At 42.8% G+C, this 25,050-nt stretch overlaps 2 protein-coding genes across 3 annotated transcripts in view; both read left to right on the top strand.

Annotated features, from left to right (window-relative positions):
- The window catches only part of LOC144584427 (uncharacterized), a 678,013-nt gene that overhangs the window by 301,808 nt on the left and 351,155 nt on the right, over positions 1-25,050 (top strand). The gene's annotated exons all lie outside the window — the stretch shown is intronic.
- On the top strand, positions 670-21,988 carry LOC110087077 (dual specificity protein phosphatase 22-A). Of its 2 annotated transcripts, none has more exons than XM_072980697.2 (8): positions 670-781; positions 1,336-1,464; positions 4,377-4,410; positions 6,480-6,562; positions 10,275-10,324; positions 14,034-14,108; positions 15,893-16,064; positions 20,139-21,988. In XM_072980697.2, exons 2-8 carry the CDS (start codon positions 1,444-1,446, stop codon positions 20,352-20,354), a joined length of 651 nt encoding a protein of 216 aa, XP_072836798.2. In that variant the 5' UTR covers positions 670-781; positions 1,336-1,443; the 3' UTR covers positions 20,355-21,988. The 2 variants fall into 2 exon arrangements, with proteins under 2 accessions (XP_072836798.2, XP_072836797.2); XM_072980696.2 differs by having other exon boundaries at positions 670-1,156.

Here is a 25,050-nt window from a genome sequence, read left to right as displayed (position 1 = left end):
GTCACCATGAGCAATGCTTAGGTTTGTTTATTTATTTATTTATTTATTTATTTATTTATTTATTTATTTATTTATTTATTTATTTATTTATGCCCCGCCTATCTAGTCATTTCGACCACTCTAGGCGGCTTACAACAAATGATAACAAGTATCGACTGATTTTTTTTGCCTGGCTGAAGGAGGAAGTCCAGTGTTTTATGATTCATTTTCTATAGCGCTCGGAGGAAGCATCACTGGGAGATGTTGTTTGCGGCATCCAGAATCACTGAGAGGTGGAAGGAGGCGGTTAGATTCAGAGTAACTCTCATGCCTGGAGCAGCGTGCCTGAAAATAGCTCTTGCTTCTCCAGATTGAATGCCTGTTTCCCGGTAAGCTTTCTAACTCTGCTTGACAGAAACGCAGAAATAGTGAAGCAGTGGGAGGGAGAAGGTGAAGCCTTGCTCAGACCAAAAGATCTTCTTCTGCTCTTCTCTGTTTTAAAGAAATCCATGCTGGAGTCCCAAAATGGGATTGAGAAAACAGATTGCAGCTAAGAAGAACAGACACTTTTGATGGGAATCTGGAAGCATCTCAAGAAGTCTGGCTCAGAGCTTGGGCATGCCCTCCCCCCCCTCTTTGACACTACAAATCCCAGAATCCCCCAGCCCCTAAGGTCCTTTGTTGTGCCAGCTGGTGAATTCTGGGAGATGTAGTCTGAACAAAAGCTCTGAACTTCACTCGTGACAGCAGAATAAACCTGAACTGGAGGAAAGATGCAAGCTGACTGACATTGCTGTCACAGGTTATCTTCTAGATTGTTTAAGGCTATGTTGCTGGGTGTTTTTTTCTTTTTACCTTGAAGGGTGTATATAAGGCAGATCTCTGCATTGCATCAGTGTACTAGATATTTCCCTTGGCAGCAGCAGCTGAAGCACGGTGACTCATAGAGTAGAGATCTGGTGGGGGGGCATGATGCCACACTGGAGTCTGTAAGCAACTGACCAGGGATCCTGTGTCACAACTGGTGGCATTGGGGATCTGGAGATCAGAAAAAGAAGGCTCGCTTCCCTGCCTGCCACGCCTGGCGTAGAGCTCTGACCCTTAAATATTAGCTCTTGCTTCCTGCGCTGGGCCGTCTCCTGCACCCTGTGGCCTCATTGGAGAGCCAGCTGAGCTGGTAAGTGGCGTGAGCTTTCCTGCCCGTCTGCATGCCCCTTATCCCCGCGTGCCTTCTCCCCCTGCCCCGGGGTCACTTCCCTGTAAGTAAACACACCCAGCTGATCAATTCAGTTTTTGAAATGTCATGGGGAGGAAAGCAAGTTCTCATCACAACATTTCTCTGTGTCCTTTTTGCAGTGCTCCAATTACCCAGGGGAAAACCGGAGGGAACGGCTGTGTGTGCACCTTTGCGTGCGTGCATGTGTCAAGGAGTGTCAGGGCAGTAACTCTGAACTAAAGGCTGCCATGGGAACCGGGATGAGCAAGGTACACCCCTCGCTGTGGCTTGAAACTTGGCAAGAATGAAAAGCAGCGGGAGAGATGCAGGGCAGCGGCAATAAACCAGGAAACTGGGCTTTCTAGTTTCAGATAAAGAAACTCTTGTATCAAATTCTGAATTGTTCTTGTTAAAAACCAGGGATGGGGAGTCAAGCCACAGGACATGCTCTCAAGTCAGAGTTAAGTTGCACTGGTAACTCAACTCAGACTGGACTCATTTCCCCCCCCACCTTAATGATTCACAACTCAACTCATGACTTAAAAAACCCATCTACCCCTCCTTTCTTTCGGGGGGGGGGAGCTTGTTTTTTAAATAAGGACTCAAAGTTGAGACTTAGGACCTGGGTCTTGGTACCAAAGACTCAGACTTGGGACTCAAACGCAAAAACGTGCCAACATCCCTGTTAAAAATAATGATATTATTACTAGTGTTACTAGATATTGTTACTATTAATGTGGTCAATAGAAGAAGGAATAGCTGTGCTGTGGACATTACCTAGTTTATTTATTTATTTATTTATTTATTTATTGGACTTATATACCGCCCCATAGCGCTACAAGCACTCTCCGGGCGGTTTACAATTTTAATTATAAAGGCTACACATTGCCCCTGGGTTCAAGACCAGATGGTTTACAGCTAGGAGAAAAAGAAAATGATCCAGTCTCTCTCTCTCTTTCACTGTACTTCCTCCAGTTAGACAGTCTGGTTTTATGCAGGTTTAACTTTCTCCCCCATGGCAATCTCATGAGACAACCTCCTATTGATTGGAAATACTTTTTAGCAATGGTTTGCCCCCAGTCCTCTTTTTCTGCTTTTCAGCTCGTCCCACACACCCACATGCCTGATCAGCGAGATCAGTTACAACTCTTGTCCCTAAATAACTGAGAAAGGCACAGCTTCATGGAATTAAAATTAGATCCCCCCCCCCAACCTAGATGCCGATTCAGATTGGAGCCTGTCCCTGTCTTTTCCAGATAATTGTGGGGAGGGGGCTGTTGGCAAAGAGATGGTGGTCTTCCTTGAAAACACGTGCTGGGAGGAGAGCTGACCTTTGAATTGGGTCCCCTAAGGCAGCCTGGTTCTTGATTCCACCCTTGGTCTGAGAGACGCTTGTGATCACTGGTTCTTGGCTAGCATGAAATATGACCTCGTGCCCCAACAGCTGATGGGGGTGTGATAAGTCATGGTGACTTTGTGTGCATTTCTGTTATCATCTTGCCTTCAAGGGTTTTTTATTTTTTTTGGCCCAAGCATAGAATAATGAACCTGGGGGTTTCAGTTATGTTTTTCCCCCTCCCTTTTTAAACAACCCACACTTTTCTAGCTGCAAATAACATTATGAAAGTTTTGGTTTATTGATCATTTACTAGTACAGTTATTTCTATTCTGCCTTCTCTCTCTCTCTCTCTCTCTCTGTGTGTGTGTGTGTGTGTGTGTTTGTATAGACCTATTTTATTTGCTGAGCTGTCCTGTGAAGTATATCAGGTTGTGAGGTCAGTGAGGACTAGAACCCCCAATCCCCATTGCAGTATTCTGATCACTGTATCTGCTGGAATGTGTGCTAAAAAGCCTATGTCTTTATTTAAACCCAGTGACGTAACTGGTTTAGGAGTAGGAGCCGTACTTTCCCGTTCAGGAACGGGGAAAACTTCACTGGCCAAGTTTGGTCCAGCAGAGAGTGCTAACCTTAATTATTTAGAAGGGGGAAAATATGTAGTGCAGATGCTATAAATACGCCGTGCTCTTCAGAAGCAAAGAATGAGACCGAAGGCCTGCTTTGCTTCAAACCCTTTGCTCAGATGCCCCCAAGTTTTGGCGAGTGTTTAAAAATAGTGCCATCGTTTGTGCCCAGGATTCTGTCCGGCAGCCAAGACTCGGCTTGTTTGGTAGATGTTGCTGCCATAGAAACACAGAACATCTCAGGCCACGGCCCTTGCTTATAGTTAAAGTCAACTGTGTTTGTTTGGAAGGTCACGGTGGGAAGCAGGTTATGCTTAGGGTGCTTGTCCCTGTGTGGAAGGGCTGAACGTCACTGGGGGAGCATCTGCTTTCCACGCAGAAGGTCCCAGCCTCAACCCCTTCATGTCTCCAACTTGATAGGGTAGACAAAAAAAATCCCTTCCTGCTTGAAGCCCAAAGAGCTACTGCCCTCCACTGTCAACAAAACTGAGTTAGCGGATTTGAAGGAACGATGCCATCCAATATAAGACAGCATCCTATGTTGTGTTAGTAATTATTGTAGAGTGTTGAATTTCTTGTAAATTTCCCTTGGCTACGTAGTAGAGGAACAGAGTAAAATCGCTACACAACCACCCCTTTCTCCTCAACTGGCACTTAAAGCCTCATTAACTCGCTCTGAGACATTTGCAGTAGAAAATGTAATTTTTTTAAAAATTTACTTCCAGTTGCTCGACATTACAGACTTGCGCATGCTGCAGTCTTTAGTACATATGTGCTTGGCAACTAACCGAACAGATCAACAGCAAACAAGCAACCAGCCTCCAACAGAGAAAGAGAGGGAAAGAGCACTCAGCAGAGAGGCGGGACTCTCTTTGAAATCAGAAGCGGGGAGGAACTATAATTGCTGGCCATATAATCCTCTTAGCCCAGAAAAAGTCTCTTCCAGTCCAACAAACTACTGGCAGCAAGTGAGGGTGCAAATAAAGCTCTGATGGTAATGAGTAGCACAATAAGTTCCATTTTAAGCTGCAACATTCCAAGCTCTGATCCCTCCCTTGTGGAATGGGGGAAGAATGTGCAAGGACATCTTAGGGGCCTTTTTCTTATGTGCCCTTAATGCGGGAGGGCTGCTTTGTGCTCTTTCAGTCACACCACGGGGGAAGCAGTTCTCAAAGTACAGTAACCTTGGCATTAATTATTTTTTCCTCTGCTTTCTCAGGTCGTGAAGGGTCTGTACCTTGGAAATATCAGAGGTAAGTCAGTGTCTTCCATCCGTTTCTCTCCCAGAAGACACCAAACAGGGCAGGCCTTGGGAGACATTGTTTGGGGCAACTATAATTCCCAGAGCCCAGCAGACAGTATGGCTGTTTCCATGCTGGCTGGGGAACTCTGGGAGTTGTCGTTCAGAAAGCAATTTTTTTTCCTGAGCTCTGCAGTATGCGTAGGCATTTGGCTTCTCAGAAAACATTGCAGTTGTGGTGCCACAACTCAGAAGGCCCTGTTTCTAACCTCTTCTTCCTCGGACTACTTTCAGCTGTGCATGGTGTTAAAAACAACACAAAACTTATGTCCTAATCCCGCAGATGTGATTTTTATCAACATTGCTGGGCTTTATTTGCTTGTGTGCTTTAATGACAGGGATGTGGTGGCACTGTGGGTTAAACTGCAGAAGCCTCTGTGCTGCAAGGTCAGAAGACCTGCAGTCGTAAGATCGAATCCACGCGATGGAGTGAGCGCTCATCGCTTGTCCCAGCTCCCGCCAACCTAGCGGTTTGAAAGCATGTAAAAATGTGAGTAGATCAATAGGGACCACCTCGGTGGGAAGGTAAATGGCGTTCCACATCTAGTCACGCTGGCCACGTGACCACGGAGGATTGTCTGCGGACAAAACGCTAGCTCTGTGGTTTGGAAGCGGCACATTGAGTCAGACACGACTGGACAAATTGTCAAAGGGAACCTTTTTTTAAAATGGCTTACATCCCCCTTTCCAAACGAGTTCTGCAAAGCAGCTCAAATTTACTGCATATACACATGAATTTGTCTCAAGAGACAGGCACATGTGTATGTGTGGTTGTTTATAAACAACAGTCAAATGCAACATACAATTGTGCAAGAAAAAAACCACAGCATAAAAAGCGTCTAGGTTTTGCAAGTTATTTAAAATGTCTTCTTAAATAACAATGTTTCAAACACCCTCTTAAGAAATGGATTGGTGGGTGTTTGCCAAACTTGTATGATTGTGGCATCACCGTTGAGAGAAACCTTGGACTTCTTAGAGTTGAAAGCCAAAACATCTGAAGGACAAAAGGCTGAGGGCCCCCTCTGTACAGCACCTAGTGCAATGCAATGAGCAATACAACTTTTAGGGAACTTAAACGCTTTGTATATACTGTTGGAGGGGACGTGGTGGCACTGTGGGCTAAACTGAAGAAGCCTGTGCTTCAGGGTCAGAAGACCAGCAGTCGTAAGATCGAATCCACGTGACGGAGGGAGCTCCCGTTGCTTTGTCCCAGCTCCCGCCAACCTAGCGGTTTGAAAGCATGCAAATGCGAGTAGATAAATAGGGACTACCTCGGTGGGAAGGTAACAGTGTTCCGTGTCTAAGTCGCACTGGCCATGTGACCACGGAAGATTGTCTTCGGACAAAACGCTGGCTCTACGGCTTGGAAACGGGGATGAGCACCGCCCCCTAGAGTCGAACACGACTGGACAAAAATTGTCAAGGGAACCTTTACCTTTACCTATATACTGTTGGATACAGAATCATACTCAGAGCTTATCAATGGCTCCTTCTCAAACTGGGAGAAAGCTCAGTCCTGACCTGGTGCTCTTCAACATTTTTATTAATGACATAGATGACGGGATGCAGGGGATGCTTATCAACTTTATGGCTGACACAAAATTGGAAGACGGAAACTAGATTCAAAAAGATCTTGATAAGCTCAAGCACTGGGCTGAAAACAACAGAATGAAATTGAACAGGAATGAATGCTAAGTTCTAAATCTAAAGGGAAAAAAACCCCAAATGCACAGTTACAAGATGGGGGATACTTGGTTCATACTATGACTGAGAAGGATCTTGGAATTATTGTAGATCACATGCTGAATATGAGCCAACAGTGCCATACAGCTGCCAAAAAGGGCAAATGCTATTTTAGGCTGCAATAACATGATGGCCTTCTACGTTACCTTCCAGCTCCATTATTCTATGAGTCTAGGACAGCTCAGACATTTTAGTTTAATGACTTCAGTAAGAAATCGGCTTATGACTGAAGCTTCTGATTGCTGATTCTGAGTCTTAGCAGCTTTTATCTGCTTCCAGATTCCGAAGACAGAGAAAACTTGGTGAAGCATGGGATCACACATATCTTATCCGTGCATAACAATGCCAAGCCTGTCTTAGACGTGAGTATGGAGGAGAAGTAGGACGTTAGCAATGGGGAGAAGCAGCTTTGCAGCCTGGACGCCAGGTGTCTGAGCAGTGTCACAGCCCTGCCGAACTGGCCCATTCCTGGTCTTCCCGCTTGTGTGTGCATGGGTGTGTTTCTGTGTGTGAAAATATCCACTCTCCCCACTTCCAGCTCTGCTCCCCACTGATTGCTGTGCCTTCTGACCCACCAACCGTAATGGACATTGAGAACACAGCAAGCTGTCCCAGGCCATTAGGGGGCAGTATAACTACACCAGCTGTTACACTTGGGGGGTTCCCCTAAACTTCAAACAGCTCTTGCTCCAGTGATCTGGTTGGGAAGGAAAGCCCCTTCCATCTGCTCTGCGATTGTTTGTCTCGTTTTTGTTAAATTTAGCTCTTTTTGTCCACTGAGCCTTGAAATAGACTAAAATAGCTCTTAATCGCCTCTTGCAGCCCCAAACCCTTAGCCTTCACTATGGGTGATGGATCGGCCCAGGGTCTTAGAGCCAGCGCCCCCTAAATCAGTGCTCCCCAGATGTGTTGGACTATAAGTCCCATCACTCCCAACCCACGTGGTCAAGAGTCATGGGAGCTGACGTTCAACACAACGTCAAAGCAAACCTGCCAGTCAGCAAAGGCCTTGCAAGACTCAGATGGACCCATAGTCTCATCCGAGATCAGAGAAGTTACTTTACTGGACTACAATTCCCAGAATTCCCCAGTTAGCATGGGTACTGCATAGGATTTCTGGAAAATATGATATGATCATTTTTTTTTAAAATGATCAACCTGGGATTACCTCAGGAGATCTGCATGTGGATAAAGGATTTTCTGACAGATAGGCCACAGTCAGTAAGGATGGGATCCCACCATTCTTCTACCGTGGTACTAAGTACAGGAGCTCCCCAGGGCTGCGTGCTAAGTCCCTTCCTCTATTCCCTGTACACACATGATTGCACCCCACTATATAACACCAATGCAATTATTAAATTTGCAGATGATACCACAGTGGTGGGACTCATAAATAAGAACAATGAGTCTGCTTATAGAAAGGAAGTACAAAGGTTGATACTTTGGTGTAAAGAAAATCATCTCACACTTAACATCAAAAAAACTAAAGAACTCATAATTGATTTTAGGAGGAAAAGATATGTACATTTACCACTGTACATAAACGGTGAGGAAGTGGAGAGAGTTGGTAGTTTTAAATTTCTGGGTACTTACATCTCAGAGGACCTCTCATGGACTATAAATGCCAACATGCTAATGAAGAAGGCACAGAAGAGGCTGTATTTCCTGAGAATGCTCGGCAAGTTAAATTTATCTCAGCATTTGCTTCTGTCATACTATCGTAGCACCATTGAGAGTGTCCTAACCTATGGCATTCTGGCATGGTTTGGGAGTAGCTCTGTAGCGGACAAAAAAGCTCTACAGAGAACCATTAAAATTGCCCAGAATATCATCGGGCTCCAGCTACCAACCCTGGATGACATCTTCACATCCCGCTGTCTAAGGAAGTCACATAGCATCCTGAGAGACTCTTCCCATCCTGCTTATAACTTTTTTGAACTGTTACCATCTGGCAGAAGATATAGAACAATTAAGACTCGGACCACACGTTTTCTCAATAGTTTTTATCCCAGAGCTATAATTGCAATTAATAATGAGCTTAAAGACCACCAGTAGTGAATAATTAGTTGGACTGTGTAACTTGGCCTGCGGTGTAGATGTTTGTATTTTTAGTGGGGGACTTTTAGTGGGTGGGGAGTGTTTGGGAATTTTATGTGTGTGCATGTGTCTGGTCTCTGGGTGTCTGTGAATTTCGTTGTATGTGTATATACTTACAATGACAATAAATTATTATTATTATTATTATTATTATATTATACCAAAGAGTCACTTTTAAAACCATTGACCGGAGTCTGTATAAGAAAGTTTTAAAGTTTCCACCAAGCTACTGCTGCAGACATCCCCGCCATCTTGAACTATATTACTATTGTTGTTTATTATTTTATTATATTGTTTTTATTTTATTTTTTATTGTTAGCCGCCCAAAGTAAACTTTGGTCTAGATGAGCAGGGTATAAACGAACGAACGAACGAACGAACGAACGAACGAACGAACGAACGAACGAACGAACGAACGAACGAACGAACGAACAAACAAACAAACAAACAAACAAACAAACAAACAAACAAACAAACAAACAAACAAACAAACAAACAAACAAACAAACAAACAAAAAATGTGACCTTGAATCCTGCTTAGGGTTGAGAGTGTGATCGTAGAGACACTGTACAGTAGAAGGCCCCAGCATCCTTCTACAGTGTTCCCACAATTCCTTAGGGGATTTTTTGGGATATGTGTGAGAAAAAATGGGCCATGGGTACCATCTTGCTTCCCAAGGGAAAATATATATATATAAATAACTCAGCGGAAGCCATTTTCTTGGTAAGAGATACTGACTAATGTTAAAGAGAAAGGGGGTGGAACCAAAAATGGAACTTTGTGTGCATAACGGCTCCCCAAAGCCACAGCTGCTTAGAACGACATCCCTCAGACAAGAGGCAAATCCCCACACACTGGTCTTACAACACAATTGAGTGAATAAGGCCATGTGTGTGTATATGTGTGTGTGTGTGTGTGTGTGAGAGAGAGAGAGAAAAGGGAACCGGAAACACATGGATGCATTGAGCAATGCATCAATCACAGATTTGGCCAAAGAACTGCGGAGCCAGGCTCTGTTCCCATGCATAGAAGCACCCTGGCGAAGTCTGAGGAAAAGATCTCTTTTCTAGCTGAGGAAAGGAAGCTGACCTTTTCGGAGCTTAGAAGTGTTACCCTTTGGGTCTAAGATGGCAGCTGGAGGATTTGGGAGTTGTAATCCACAAACACAAAAACCTTACCACGTTCTGACCTTGTGTGCATCATAGGAGAGCCTCGGTCAGGAACGAAAGGGTGGGCAGGGACAGAAGAGAGTGCGCGAGAGCGAGCAAGCAACCGTCTAGAAGATTTTTGCTGTTAGTAATGTGTTGCAACATTATCCACAAAAGTATTACAGATTTTGGTTTTCTGCACATGTTTGTGGAGTCTTCCAATAGAACATGCTCCTCCTGCTAATTACGCTGTGGCAGGTGGCTGGGTTTCGATGAGGCCTCTACTCAACTCATAGTCTGCTTCTGAGCTGAGGAAGCTTTCCTACACCCAGCCAGGATCTCACCTCCCAGGATTATTTACTCCGCTGAGCAGCACTTGCTCAGGATCTCAGAAAGAGGCGGTTCTCTCCCACCCCCTCTGAGCTGAGATCCTTTAAACTGGATGATGGAGCCAAGCATGGGTTCTGCTCCATCTCTGTGCTATGGGGTGCTTTTTTCTGGAGAATATTTTTTGCTCTGAAATTGCAGTGCCTCATTTATTGACATAGAAAAGAAGTCCAGACCTGGTGACCTTCATGTTTCATCCCTTCCCGTGTTTTTCCATTAAGTTCTTCCATTTTTTTCTGACTAGAAAAAAAAATCTGTGACCTTTTTGGTTCTTTATCTAGAATTCCTCTTGCCGGTTGCAGGGATTCTGGATCTTGCCATAAGAATAACAGAAAGACTTCCACAAGGTCTTCTCATTTGCTTAGGAAGATAAGTTACTCAGATCTTTCCCTGACCCTAAGCAGAAAACACAGCTCACAAATTCTGTCTCTTTCCTTTCAGGATATGACTTACCTCTGTATATCAGCCTCAGATTCCTCCAATCAAAATCTGTAAGTTCTTTCGGGATTTCCAGCAACTCTTGTAGTTTTGGTTAGGACTGAGTGGACATTCCCTGCAGATGTGGGTTTTGGACTACAAAACCCATCAGCCCTTGCCAGGCGAGCCAGTGAAGAGGTTTGAGGGGGCTTGTGCTCCAACAGCATCTGGAGGGCCATGAGTGGCCTTCTCCTCTTGGTTTGAGACAGAGGTGGGAAAAGGCCAGTCTCAAAGCTGTTTCTGCAGAGCCTAGATCCAGAAGCCCAGTCTTCTAAACACGATCAGCCAACTCTCTGTAGGTCTCTAGGAGGCATGATCTGCCATTTGTGGCCGTGCTGGTGGATGGGAGGGACGCGGAATCTGTTTTCAACACTAGAAGCCACTGGCTTTCAAAAAACAAAACAGGAACTGAGGGGAAAAACAAAGGGAATGTTGGCACTGGTTTTGTCCCTCCAGCTCCCCCAGAGCAGAACATAGCTACCATTTATCCTCAGCTAATGTATATTTAAAATGTATAGGGGCAAATTATTGTGTGACCTTTAGGGTTGCTGAATATGTTAGTAGCCGTGTTAGTCTGTGCTGGCCGATCAGGCAAAAACAAAACTTAAGAAGATAAAAACAACGTGGCACCGTAAAGACTAACAGCTACATTTTAATATGAGCATTCGTGGACATGATGTAAGAGTAGCCCCCCTGTCTTATGTCTGAAGGAGTGGACTTGTCCCCAAAGCTCACATTAAAATATAGCAGTTTGTTTCTAAAGTGTCATAACCGTTTTGTCTTCTTTATTTTTTTTTCTTTTCTTTTTCCTTGATGTGAATAGGTTGGATTCGCCTTTTAGAAAGTTTTTATTTGCTCATTGACTTCAGGCGTTCACATATGCTTCCAGAACTATTTCAATTAATAATGGTGTACCATCAGGTCAATCCCAACTTAGTCACCCGTTTCCAAGGTTTTCCGGGTAGGGAATACTCAGAAGTGTTTTAATCTTCCCTTCTTCTTCTGCGGGTGCCTTGGGACGGTGCAGTCTGCCCAAGGCTACACAGGCTGGCTCTACTCCTAGGAGGCACAGTGGGGAATCGAATTCCCAGCCCCTGGCTCTGCAAGCAGGCAGTCCTTCTCTTTGTTCAATAACTACTTAAGCAAATAGTTATTTGCTGTATCGCTTTAGTATGTCCAAAGTGATGCAGCAAATAACTGTCTTTGATTTCACGCTGCTCATCGTTTAATTCTTTTTCTTCCATTTGCTTCCTTGTTTCTTTCCTTGAAGAAAAAAAAAAGTCTGATTGGCTATTTATTGTGCAAGAGACTGCACTCAACTGTGTTCAAGAGATGGGGAAAGACCATCACTCAGGAACAGAGGAGCGTATGTTTTGAATCCGTATTCAAGTCTCCATTTAAGATTGAGGAACCCTCCAGACCAAAACTGTGGAGAACTGTGTAAACAGCTCTAGGGTAGACAGAGCCAGGAGCTGGCAGGGTGAAATGGAAGACTGTTTCTGCAGAATCAGGAGACTGGTGTTATCTGTCTGCTTGCTTCTGCACACCCACACCTCCTTTTAATCAGTAAACACACGGTTGTCAAGAATCCGGTAGTTTCTAGCACCATCTGTAAAATGAAACAGGTTAGGCATCTCTCAGTCTCAAAAGACTATGGTAACATGCTCTGCATGGAGGACTTGGAACAGTGTCTAGTGTGGCTGAGGAGGCCAATTTGAGAGTGATAATCCCTTCCACAGTGAAGACAAATCCAATATGTCCCCTGTCCAGCTCCCTGATTTGACTGCTTTTGTGATGTCCTCTTTGCCTCGGCCTGCTGGACAAGGGTCTCTTCAAATTGGGAGAGGCCGTGATGCAACGCCTGCCTCCAGGCTGAACGCTCAGATGTTAGAGTTTCTCATCTGTTGAGGTCCATTCCTAAGGCCTTTAGATCCCGCTTGCAGATATCCTTTTATCGCAGCTGTATATATATATACTGTGTATATATATACTGTGTATATATATATATATATATGTATATGTATATGTATATGTATATGTATACTGTATATATATATACTGTATATATATATACTGTATATATATATACTGTATATATATATATATGCTAAAAATTCCAAATGAAACAAATTACCCTGAAAGCTGTCCACTGGGGGAAAAGAGACCCACAATTTCTGTGCATACATATTTAGAAATAAATCCTGTTGTGTTCAGTGGTTCTTATTCCACACACTGGTGTGCATAAGATGAGAGCTCAAGAAGATTTGTGCAGTACTCTCAGCCTTAAGCAGATTATAGAAGAGCAAACCTGAGCAATGACGCAGGTCAAGAGGAACCTGTTATCCTATCAGTAAAGTATAGTGTTCTTGATTTCATAGCAAAGGTTATGGGGAGCATCTGCTGCATTGTTTGATTTTTCACGCTGAACTGGTCCATCTGGGGTTGCCAACTATCTTTCAAGGAAGTGCTCCTGTGCCTTTAATGCCAATCCAACAGACGGAAGGTTCTCCTGTCCTTGCATTTCTATGCTCATCAAAGGTTCAGTTGCTACAGGCAGCCTAGAAAGCCCTAGCTACAAGAAGTTAGCAATCCAAACAGTATTGAGCTAATTGTGATGGAAATTTAATAGAAAGCTGCCGCAAACCATCGGAAAGTATTTGTCCTTTCAGCCCTGTGTGGATTTGAAACACTACCCCTTTGCCAGCACCTTTTTGATGCAGGTGGTAGATCAAAATAGAGAAGGTTGCAGCTTTGCAAACAGAAGCTGAAAGCATGTTATTCTCCAAGACATGGTGTTTCCTCAGAGCCATGTGTCTAAGTAATCAGACTTCCAAATGAAACCCATGTTTATCTTCAGACAGCTAATCACAAAAGAAAGCAATGATTTTTGCAAGGTATAGTGGATGAGGAAAAAATGGTGCAATTGGAAACAGATGTCTTCCAATGCTTAAGGAAGCTTTGCTTCTAAATTCAAAGCTCCTCTTGCCTATTTTGACCCTTGCTCTTGCCATACACAAAGCAGGCACTCTGCTGTCACAGAGCCATAAACCTTGTACAGTGCAAAATGTCCCCATGGGGAAATGTAACAAGAAAGCCCTTCTTCAGCAAGATTGGGATATCTGTTTATGCCCCCTTCTCATTCCTTTTCCTTTTCTTTGTGCAATCATAACATGCCTCTCAGCAATGAGCCACAGGAAGGAAGTTTTGCTTTTAAGGGGCTATTTTCTGCACACTGCTTTAGACTTCACATTTCACAATCTCTGAGAATTTAGAAAGGATTTTCCAAGAAGCAAGAGCAGCTTGGGCTGAAATGGAATGACCCAGCATTGTTAAGCTCACGGTGGGGTTTGGGACCTACCACCCTGGCTTCAGCGTGAGCAATCTTGATTGTTTCCTGTCTTGAAATTAACTTTGTGCTGCCGTACACAGAGCTTCCAAAGTAATTTCTAGTTTTAGAAGAGTAATTCAATCTGCTTATTATATCAGGCAAAAATCAATGTGTTGTGCCGCTCGCTGTTGTTAAAAGAACTGATAGAACAGCAATATAAAACAGGAAAAGCTCAGGTTCCTCCAGAGCTTGGAGAAGTTGTTGTTTGGACTACAACTCCCAGAATCCCCGAGCCAGCAAATATTTTTTTGATTTCTGGGTTCTTCATTCCACAAAGTTGATTGGAAGTAGTTTTAGTGCATTTGATTCTTAATGTTTTTCCCCTTTCTTCTCAGGATACAGTATTTCAAGGAGTGCATCAAGTTTATTCACGAATGTCGGCTGAACGGGGGAGGATGTCTCATTCACTGGTGTGCAGTTTTTCCCATCCTTTTTCTGTCTTCAGCATGTTAACGAACTTGACTAGAATATGTGTGTGTGTGTTTGCCATGTAATAGGTATGCAAATATCCCTGGATTTACATCCTGGATATTTCTTCATAATTTTTAAATATAGGCAGGGTCAAGGGAGTGAGAAAATATTTAGATAGAAGGTTGATTGTCCAAAGAGCTGCGATTCTATAGACACTGACTTGGGAGTAAAGGCAGCTTAGTGGGGCATCCTTCTGGGTGAATATGCAAAGCGTTCTCCAAACCATCAAATGTCTTCATAGAATATAATAATAATTGAGTTAGGAGGGGCCTATAAAACCACTGAGACCAACCCACTGCTCAGTGCGGGAATCCAAATTGTAGCAGAGTTGACAGATATTTGTCCAATTTTCTCTTGAATGCCTCTCGCTCTGGAACTCTCTCAAAGTGGCAAGATTCCAAGTGAAAGGACAAATCAGTAGGTGTTGCTTGTCTTTAATACAAACTGTGCCGCTGAAAGATTTGTTTACTTTGATATTGCAGCTTCTACCCCCCAAAAAACAAAAGCAAACCATGATCGAGCAGCTAAGTTGCAGTGACTCATCGTCATTTAAATTTCCAAGGCTGGCAAAAGATTGTTCATGCACACTAGAACAAAAACGAACCATGATTTAAGTTTTTGAAAGCTGGCTTGTTGTGATGTGCAAACTTGCCTCTCCAAACAAGCCATGGTTTGGTTGCAATTACACTGGCAAGTTAAATTGGCTTGATTCACAGCTTGTTCTATGCTTCTGTTCGGATTAGATGATCACACGAAAACTGTGGATTGTTTTGGCACCAAGTCCACACTGGACCCTCGATCCGATACTGTTTTATTCACACCACAGCCTATATACCCACCTTTCCCTTGATCCCACTCTCTGCCAGTCACCGACTCTCCTTGATCATACGCTGTAAAGTCAGACGCCAGCTTAAACTGTTGCAGAACGCTAGGGGAAAGAGTCAGTCTGGGTAACGACTGTTATCTTTCTCAACGAGGTTGTTCGGGCCCTGAAGCTTAAGCTTCATTAGTTTCATAGCAGATCCGCATCTCTTTTTTTCTTGCAGAGCATCTAATATTTAGTTGGAATCTACCTTCTCGTTATTTGAATCCATTGGTTCATGCCCCATTGAATAACAGAAAATAAACTTATTCCATCTCCCTAGGACAGCTCTTCTAAGCCATGTAACTGGTAGCTTAACCAACAAACCATCCTTAACGATGATTGTCTGGAAGCCTGTGACTTAAGCTCTAAGGCTGTGACTTTAGCTCTAAGGGGCCCCTTGCTGGCCTCTAAATATCTTCTGAACATCCCAATTCTTTGGATCCTGGGCAACAGCTCAATTCCTCTAGGAAACACAGCATTCAAAAGGGCAATCAATTATTCTTTCATTAGCCTAATATAGACAGTGGGCTTTCAAAAGGGCGATGAAGTACTCCTCCCTCAGTACTGTAGCTTTGTATTTTCTGCCTAGTTGCCGGCCAATTTGATAGCCAAGAGTTTGTGAGCGAGCAGGACACATTAATGATGAAATACAAGATGGTGCTTGGCTTGAGGGCGGCCATCTTGGACTTCAGGGAGACCATGTGTTTGAGTGCAGAAGCAAGTCAGGAAAGTCCTTGAGGAAGATAAGTAACAAAACTGGGCTGTCTGTTTCAGTCATGCTGAAGGGACCCCTTGTGTGTGGTTATCCTAATGTTGATTTTCTTTCTCCCTGGCTACTTCTATGGTTTTCCACAACAGCTTAGCTGGAGTTTCTCGAAGCACCACCGTCTTGGTGGCCTACCTCATGACCGTGACCAATTTGGGCTGGGAAGAGTGCCTGGCCGCCACCAGAGCTGTCCGTTCTTATGTGAGCCCCAACTTTGGCTTCCAGGAGCAGCTTGAGGAGTATGAAAGGACTTTGCTCAAGGAGGTAAGTATGACTTAAAAGTTCTTGCTTTCTCTTTGGCAGCCTCTGTATAGCAAGGTGGTGGTGAAGACTGTGTGCTGGTGAATGCAATCCATTCCTTCTTGTGTGGGGCTCCCTGCCAATGTGAGCTAGATTGACAGTTAAGTCAACCAGGAAGGGTTTCTGGAATATTATGCCCTTTTAGAAAGAAGAGTAGACTTCAGTCTAAATGGGTGGGATATTAAATAAATAAGTAAATAAATAAATAAATAAATAAATAAAATTTTATATATTATATAAATTTTATTTATTTATCTATTTATCTATCTATTTATTTACAGTATTTATGTATTTATTCGTTCAATTTATATCCCGCCCATCTGGTATATTCTACCACTCTGGGCAGCTTATATATATTGGCTGGATTCATAAAGTGTCTTGCTTTAACTTGCTCTCAACTTGTATATCTGGAGGTAATCCAGAAATGTTAGAAAACCACTTTAATTCTCCCTTCTCTACTTGATATTCCCATGGGTTTTTGGAGGCTGGCAAGCTTCTTCTTCTTTTTTTTTTTTTTGCATGTGACTAACTGCCACTCTATCATGTCTAATCTGTTTGTTCAATCCGGACATTCACAGATGAGGTGTGACACCGTTTCATCTTTTTCTTGGAATTTACTGTTAGCACTACTTCCTTGGATCTTAACTTCCATAACATTAGTTTGGAGTGTTTGTGTTGTGCAGCAAAAATCAAGCCTTTGGTTTCATTGTTGTCGTTATTGTTGTTGTTGTTGTTGTTGTTGTTGCTGCTGCTGCTGCTGCTGCTCTTCTTCCTGGCTTCTGGAAAAGTCAGGCTTGATTTCATCTTGGAGCTCCTTGTTTGTCTCACCCCTGGATGCAGTCCGCTAAGAAATTTTTTTTATTTATTTATTTATTTATTGGACTTATATATCGCCCCATAGCGCTACAAGCACTCTCCGGGCGGTTAACAATTTTTAATTATACAGGCTACACATTGCCCCCCCCCCCCAGCAAGCTGGGTACTCATTTTACCGACCTCGGAAGGATGGAAGGCTGAGTCAACTTTGAGCCGGCTACCTGGGATTTGAACCCCAGGTCGTGAGCACAGTTTTAGCTGCAGTACAGCGTTTTAACCACTGTGCCATGAGGCTCTTTCCTTTGATCCCTCTCTACTTAACCTTTTTTTTGCCCCAACTCAAGCTCCCTCACAACAGTTGAATGGTGAACTTACAACAATACCCAAGAGGACATGACTATATTGTGGCTCAGTAAAATCAGAGTCTATTGCAATCTGTGCTTTAGCCTTTTTGCTTTTCTGAGGACCAGGGGAGCGCAATGGACTGCGCTTTCGCTTTCTGGTGAGTGTTTATTTTTGGAACCTAGAGTCGGATCTCACATGTGACTCAGCTGGGAATGTCAGCAGATTCTTACTGGGCAACTGTGACACGAGGAGCCCAACTTGGAGGCAGGCACTCGGAGGCCCCATTTGGCACAGCAGGAGAGCCTGGCCACATCTTGGGCATTAGTAAAACGATCACCTTGCTGTCTAAAGAACCCCTGCATCGACATAAGATGGTTCAATTCAGCCCACCATCATGAAATGACCTCACCCTTCTTCTTGAGTCTTGGGCTGTGTTGGCTCCATACCCTGTGCGTCAACTTCCTTCTCACTAAATTTGTGTGTTTTTTAAAAAAAAATCGAAGTGTATTCAGAAGAAAAGAGAGAGCACTGAGACACATGATGTTGTGGCCCCTTTGTATTCATGGCTAGGCAGGATAGCTTTGGGTGAAACACGGCCAACACAGATTGCAAAAGAATTGAGCTTGTGATTCCCCGCAAAGGACAGAGATCTCTCGTTCTAAAAATTGATGTGGCTTTGGAGGGCAAAACATTTCCATGGGGACGGTGGGTGGGTGGGGGCAGGACTAGAAGCCACTGAATGAGAAAAGAGGCCTTTGAACGGTGTCACTTGCCACCGCTGTTTGACCTACATGATTAGCAGGACTTCATTAGTAATGAGTGGGCCTTGGGGAGAAATACTCCTGCCCCAGCCCAGAGTTCAGGAGACCGCTTACAGACATTCAGGACCGGCTCATATTCTGAACAGAACCAAAATCTAAGGATAGCCCGTGACTAGAAGAGGGAGCTTCTTAACTAATGAAAGTGTCTGAGTGTCACAGCAGGAGCTCCTCCCCCTCTCTGGGATTATGCAAAAAGCAAGGGGGAAATAACAGCAACAGTAAACCAAGCAGAGTTTTTTTTTAATAGGGTGGTATCTCTCCACCATAGTTGTGAATGCAGGATTTCCTGTTTTTCCCCCTGTAAAATGGGTTTATAATTTGAATGACCTTGCTAGAAAATAAACCAAGCTTCCTTTCTAATCATGTGGCACCCTCACCTTTACATAAAACAATCATGAGCTTCCTTGGTTTAAAGCAAACCGTCTAGTTTCAAACAGTGGGTTTCTGTCGCTCTTGTGCAGAGATGTTATTAGGAGAGGATAGATATAATATTACAAGCAAAACATCAGAAATTCCCATTGGAAGTCCCCCAGAAGTTGATGGGAGCCCAACTGGTGGTATAAATGATCAAGGGGCCATAAACATGAGTAAAAGAAGGAGTTGACACATGATCCTAGTTATGGGTGGGAATAGACTGAGTGGGTGATGTTTTCATTATGTCTGCTTTCATGTGGCTTTATGTAGATTTCAACCATGGATTCTTCTGGGTTGAAAATATCACACTCTCTCTGTGTGTCCGTGCATGCGTGTGTGTGCATGAACTAACGTATGCATTTCTTTTATTTTTTTAGGAATAACATTGAAATAACTCAGCTGTCTTGCCCAAACACAGTGATGACTCTGCATTGTATTAAAAACCGAGGAGGGTTAAAATGTTGCATTTTAAAATGTTGTTAGGATTTTGTATAGCAACGTGAAATGGGATCAAGAGGCAAAAGTGGGTGGGAATACGTAATAATCTCTAATAAGAAAAAAATGTACACAGTTGGTCCAATCTACTTACAGAGATGTCTTTAGATGACACAGTGTATTTATTCCATTCCTTTAAAAAAAAAGGCAAAAATTTGCTGTAAAGATTTAGAGGTCTTTTTTTTTTTGTCTTCTTGCCAAGTAGGGCCCTAAAGATGTGCCACCAAAGTCCTACCCCAATAGCATGACTGAGGTTGAACTCAATGGAAGTTCAAAGCACACACCCAGAGGACTACACTATAAAATGGCTTTAAGGAAGGCTGTGTAGAGCCAACCCATAATCACCGAGCAGCAGCTGCTGCTAGATTTTTTTTGTGTGGGTTGGCTCTGTAAAGCCATCCCATTTCAAAGAGGGGACCACCCAAAAAGTGAGGAATGCATGTAAAATTCTTTTGTCAAGTTATAAGTGGTGAAGTGCCCCTGGAAAAAAAAATGAAGCTATTGTGCTATGAGATGAGACAGAAACATCACTGCGAGCGACTGACATGTTACCCTTTCCAGTTAACCACGGCATCATATTGCAAACATTACCCTACTAAGCCACACACAGATCACTCGTTTTTGTATATTTGATCTAGCCACTCAGTGCTCTCAAGAGAGGACAACTTGACATGTCAACAGATTTCCAAAAGAAAGTTGGAAAGTATATGGAAACTCTAAGGTCAGAGTTCATCCGCGCTCTACACTTGTTCAATACCACTTCAACTGTAGCTCCAGTCTACAGGATCCTGGGAAAGTTTGGGGAAGTACTTAGAAGATTGATTGATTGATTTGATTGATTGATTGATAGACTGATTGATTGATAGACTGATTGATTGATAGACTGATTGATTGATAGTTTGCCAGTTACATTTCAGGGGAGTGCATTTCAGAGAATTCTCACCTCTTTAGAAGGAAATTCTAAATATACCCCCAAGATTTTCACTTGTTTCAACACAGATTTCAGTTAGGTTCCAACCAGCCCAAGTGTTTATGATATATACCCATTATGAGGGCTGGTTTCCCTGCATTGTTTGGCTACCTATGTCCTGGATTGTTCGCCAGCCTCCTTGCCTAACAGCTCTGCGGTGTTTTTATTTTTTGGCAGTACCGTGCGTGGATCCAGCAGGAATATGGCAAAAACCCACTCAATGACCAAGAGGAGTTGGAACACTTACTCACCTCGCAAGAGGAGAAAACAAAAGAGCAGGAGTTTGGACTCAGGGAAACCAGCTGGACCAGCACTTCCAACCCAACAAGCCACCGGCCCCATACCACCTATACCACCAGCAGCAGCCCGACCAAACGGTGGATGAATAGATAGGAAGAACTCTATCTGTTGTCTTCTCCAGTCTGACACCCTTCAAATGTGTTTGACTACAACCTCTATGATCCCTGCATAGCTGGGGATAATAAACTTGCCACCCAGCACATGGGGAGGACCTTGAGTTGGGAAAAGCTGCTTTAAAGATTGTGAAGCAGCTCTACCATTCTTTTTTCTGGGAAGGACAGCTGTAGCATTCTCTTGCCCCATGGCAGAGACTGGGTAGGTTAGCTGTATCTTAAAGATGTTGTCGTAAATTGCATGGTCAGTCCGATGGAGCAAAACCTCTCCTGTGTTCTTCTTGGGTCTGCTACCGGCTTGTCTTATGACCTCATTGGGCCTGTCTGATTACATCCTACATGATTCGCTTGAGTGTGCAAACCCATTTGTAGCTTTGGAAGGCTTTCCTAAACCAGGGACAAAAATAAAGGAATACCTCTGACCCAGAAATGGGGAAACTTTGGTGCTCCAGATATTCTGTATGATGTTTTTCAGAATTCCTTGCCTTTGCTCATCCTGGCTGGAGTTTCTAGGAACTGAAATCAAGATATATACAATATATTTGGAGTGCCCAACATTTCCTCTTTCTGCTTTGAACTAACCATTACAGTTCCAGGAAGAGCCATTTTCAGTGTTAACAGCACCAGCACTCAGAAAATTAAAAAGACAGAACTTTATTGGGGAATTATTGTTTTGTTTCCAGGGATACAGCTTGTTTCAGCTAAAATAACAAGGGGACTTATAGACCTGTAATAACTAACAGGTTTTGTGGTGTATAAGCTTTTGTGGATACATTTCATGCATCTGAAGTGGGCTACCATCCACAAACGTTTGTGCCCAATGAAACCTGCCAGTCTCTAAGATACCAGAAGACCCATAAAATTCACTTGCTAACTCTGGCAGGGAAGGGTCTTTTAGAAATGAATAGATAGGGTTTTTTGTTGTTGTTTTAGCACAGGCACTTTAGATTTTATCTAATGAGTAGGATTAACAGAGCATGCAAATTGGAAGATGACTGTTTCTAGCAATAGTCTAGAATAATCTAGAATAATCTAGTGACATGTTCTCTAGTTCCTGTGAACACCGTCAGGCATCTATGACAATCAGTTGTTGAAATATGGAGCTTAGTGCAGTGGTCCTTTTCAGCTCACTTCCAAGACCATAGCTTCCTGGTTGGAAAAACAAGGTCCAGAAGAGAAGTTCCATCAGGGTATTAATATTTCTAATTTCTTTAAGAGAGAAAAAAGGATTTCAGAATATTTATAAGAAAGAAGTGGTGAAAACCATGTTCTAATCCTAGTTGAAAGTTTCTATCAGGTTTCAGTTATGTAATACCACCACCGCCACCGTCCCCATAGATCTAGAAGGGAAACTTCAGTAGAGAATTTGTTTTCTGAGAAGTATTTAAAAAAAAAGATTTAAGGATTTCCTTGGGAGAGAAGAGACTCTCACAGAAACAAATTTTTAAAGTGCAGTTTAGACACAGTTCTGGGTAAATGCTTCATACCTTCGTGACAAACTAGGACAAAGAGGTGTGGATTTTGCCCCATGTGTAAAAGCCCCTTAAAGATGGTTTAAGAAGGCATTTTCTTCAATTGCACTGTAATGCAAATATAACACTCATTGTCTACAAACATGTCTACCATGTTCTCCAGGCATGGTTTTTGAAGGGACACAAAGCAGCAACCTTGATGACGTTCAGAAGATCTGTAGAGGAAATCCTCATCAGCTGGAAGCCATCTGAGACAAACCTTGTGTACTGTCTTGACTTCCATCATGGAAGAAAGGTGGGATAGCCATATAATGCACACATTAAACAAAAAAACAAAAAAACCCACTGGCTTCTATTCTAATTCTGTTCTACACTAAAAACAAATACAGATACAAATACTGTGAAGATCTATGATTTCATCAGCATTGAGGAGGACAGTCCACCAATGGAGATTGCAGCTACTCCATAAGGTTCTTGCGATAGTTGCTATGACCCTTGAATAATTGGTGGTCAGCCTACTGGTAGTGAGGCTTTCTCTCTATACTTAGCTAGGCTGGTCCCCAGATGGTAGATTTGCAATGTGCCACCAAGACCATCCTTGAAACCATCTCATCTTGGTTGAAGCTGCATAACCTTCCAGAGCCCGGGGTCATGGACTTGCCACAATAAGGCAACAGAACAGAGATCTTGATTCTGTTCTCCCCCATTTATTTGTGTGATACAAATAAATGGGGGAGAATAGAATCAAGGGTGCTTTCTAATATCTTTTGTGGATATGTTTTGAGTCAATATTAAGCTATCTGTAACTCACAGGCATGCAGAACTGGTCTCTAATTCAACAGTCAAGCTTATAATCTGATTTGCCAAGTAGCAATAATAATACATCAGTCCTTTTACATTGATCATTTTTAAAAAACTGAGAGAACAAGTAATAGAACAGTCTTCAGTTTTCTTTCTCCAATACAAAACAGTTTTAGGACACAAATCATTTTGAATAATCCTATGAACCATTGTTTCTTCATTTTTAACTCTGCGCAAATGTTCATTCATGATAGGATCAAAAAGGGCTAAATATTCTACAAACTTCTGAAAATTCCCATTGTTAGCACTATAGAACTTTTCAGTCGTACCACGAAATGCCAAGTTTTGCATGCCAAGAAGTCTGATCAAAGCAATCAAGCATTCCAAGATTTGTTGCCAATATTGTTCTTCTTGCCTGATTTTCTGCTGGTTATTATCATCCACTGTTTTTTTTCTTTATATAAGCGCAATTCAAGTTCTCTCCAGGTCTGAATGTTTTCTAAATGGAGAGGATTTCTCTCATGGGAAGACAGAATTGCTCGAATGTTCTTCCAGTCTTTTGAACCTTGTCCTTCTAGCACTGATGCACTATTTACTTTGTTGAACAGCTTATAACAAAAACAAAAAACTACATTTTTTGAGGTGGAATACTGTATATCAGCCATTGACGGCACACCTCTTCACCATTTGCTAGTCTCCTCTTGTAGTGTATAGGAGGAAATCTTGTTTTTGAGGTTTTTTGGGAAGCCATGTGATACAGCCCGCTGTGGTCCATATTGTACTATAAGCTGTCACAAATTATCACTGCAATAGTTAGGCCAGTTAGCAGGATCAGTGTACAGTGGACCCTCGACTTACAGACGGCTCGACTTACAGACTTTTCAAGTTCCAGACTTCTCTGGCTGCAAAATTTAGATTTAGATTTCAGGGGAGTGCATTTCAGAGAATTCTCACCTCTTTAGAAGGAAATTCTAAATATACCCCCAAGAGAATCGACTTACAGACCAGAAAAAAACCAAAATGGAATAAAAATAGAATAAAAACCACTGGTTATGGAATTAATTGGTTTTCAGTGCATTGTAGGTCAATGGAGATTTGACTTACAGACTTTTCGACTTGCAGCCACCATTCCAATACAGATTAATTCCTTAAGTAGAGGGTCCACTGTAATCTAAGCTGGACACAACATTGTCTTCTTTTGCAGTCATTGCAAGTATTCTCACTTTCCTTGAAATCCTTTTTTTTCCTTCTGTATGTTTTACTGAAGGCCTACAAGTTGTGACAGTTCATTCTTAGAGTTTATATTACTTGTTCTTGTTCTTTGATTGCTTTCTGTGTGCAAAGGTATTTCTGGAAGAACCCCTCTGGCTTTTCTTGCACCTTGGCTCATTTTTGCCTTTTGTTTGCAGAATTGAGCTTGAGATGGTCATTTTTTTAAATATCATCCATAGCTCTTCCGAGGATGAAGACAATATTTTATATGTTTCAGATCAGTCCAGGGATAAGCCAGAACTGTAGTTAGCAAATACCCACTTAGTCTAAGCCAGGCAAGACCAGGAGAAAGCTGGGTTTAGGGTGGAGCACTCGATTTCTGAGCAATGTCCAGATTTCAGAGTAGCCTCCTACCCAGATGATGTCCTGTAAGTGGGTACAAGTACATTTTCAGGCAATTCGGAATAGTGCCCATGGCCATGACTCCAAAGAAGACGGCTTAAAAACTCAAAACCACATTCAGAACAAATGATTATAAAAAAATTGCATAATTCAATGGTAGGAACTATCCTATCCTCATAAAAAAATTAAAATAAAAGAAGCCATGTTGGATCAGGCCAATGACCCATCTCGTCCAACACTCTCTGTCACACAGTGTGGAGAACATGACTATCCCCTCTTATAGACACATCTTATACCCAACAAAATGCAACAACTTCAGCAAGCAGGCAAACCAAGCTATTTAAAAAGAGCACAGTTTGCTGTCCTCTGAAGATGCCGGCCACAGAGACTGGCGAAACGTTAGGAAGAACCACCTTCAGAACACAGCCAAGAAGCCCGAAAAACCCACAACAACTATTTAAAAAGGGTTTATTGCCAATTGTGTTCATGATAAACAGTTCCTGAAACAGAATCTGTGTCATGCTGGAAATCTCATCTGCTAGTTTTTTGTGTGTCGAGGGGGCAACATGCAATATTTAGCTGGACTAATGCCTTGCAAACATTTACTTCTGCTGTCCTTGGGACACAAAACTGCTAATAATTTCAAGGGATGTGCACTTCGTTGATCTTGTTTGAGTCAGCAGCAGGCTCTTGCAACTGGCTAGTCTTCACTCATTAGAAGCTGGAAAAGAGCCATGTCTGTCCCCCCCACCCCACCCCGAAGGAAAGCCATTAGAGCAGAACACTCCC

Source organism: Pogona vitticeps, chromosome 10 (assembly GCF_051106095.1).
Source record: "Pogona vitticeps strain Pit_001003342236 chromosome 10, PviZW2.1, whole genome shotgun sequence".
In the NCBI taxonomy this organism is placed as follows: domain Eukaryota; kingdom Metazoa; phylum Chordata; class Lepidosauria; order Squamata; family Agamidae; genus Pogona; species Pogona vitticeps.
The sequence above is the reverse complement of the archived record's forward strand: the minus strand, read 5'-3'. Positions and strand labels throughout refer to the sequence as shown.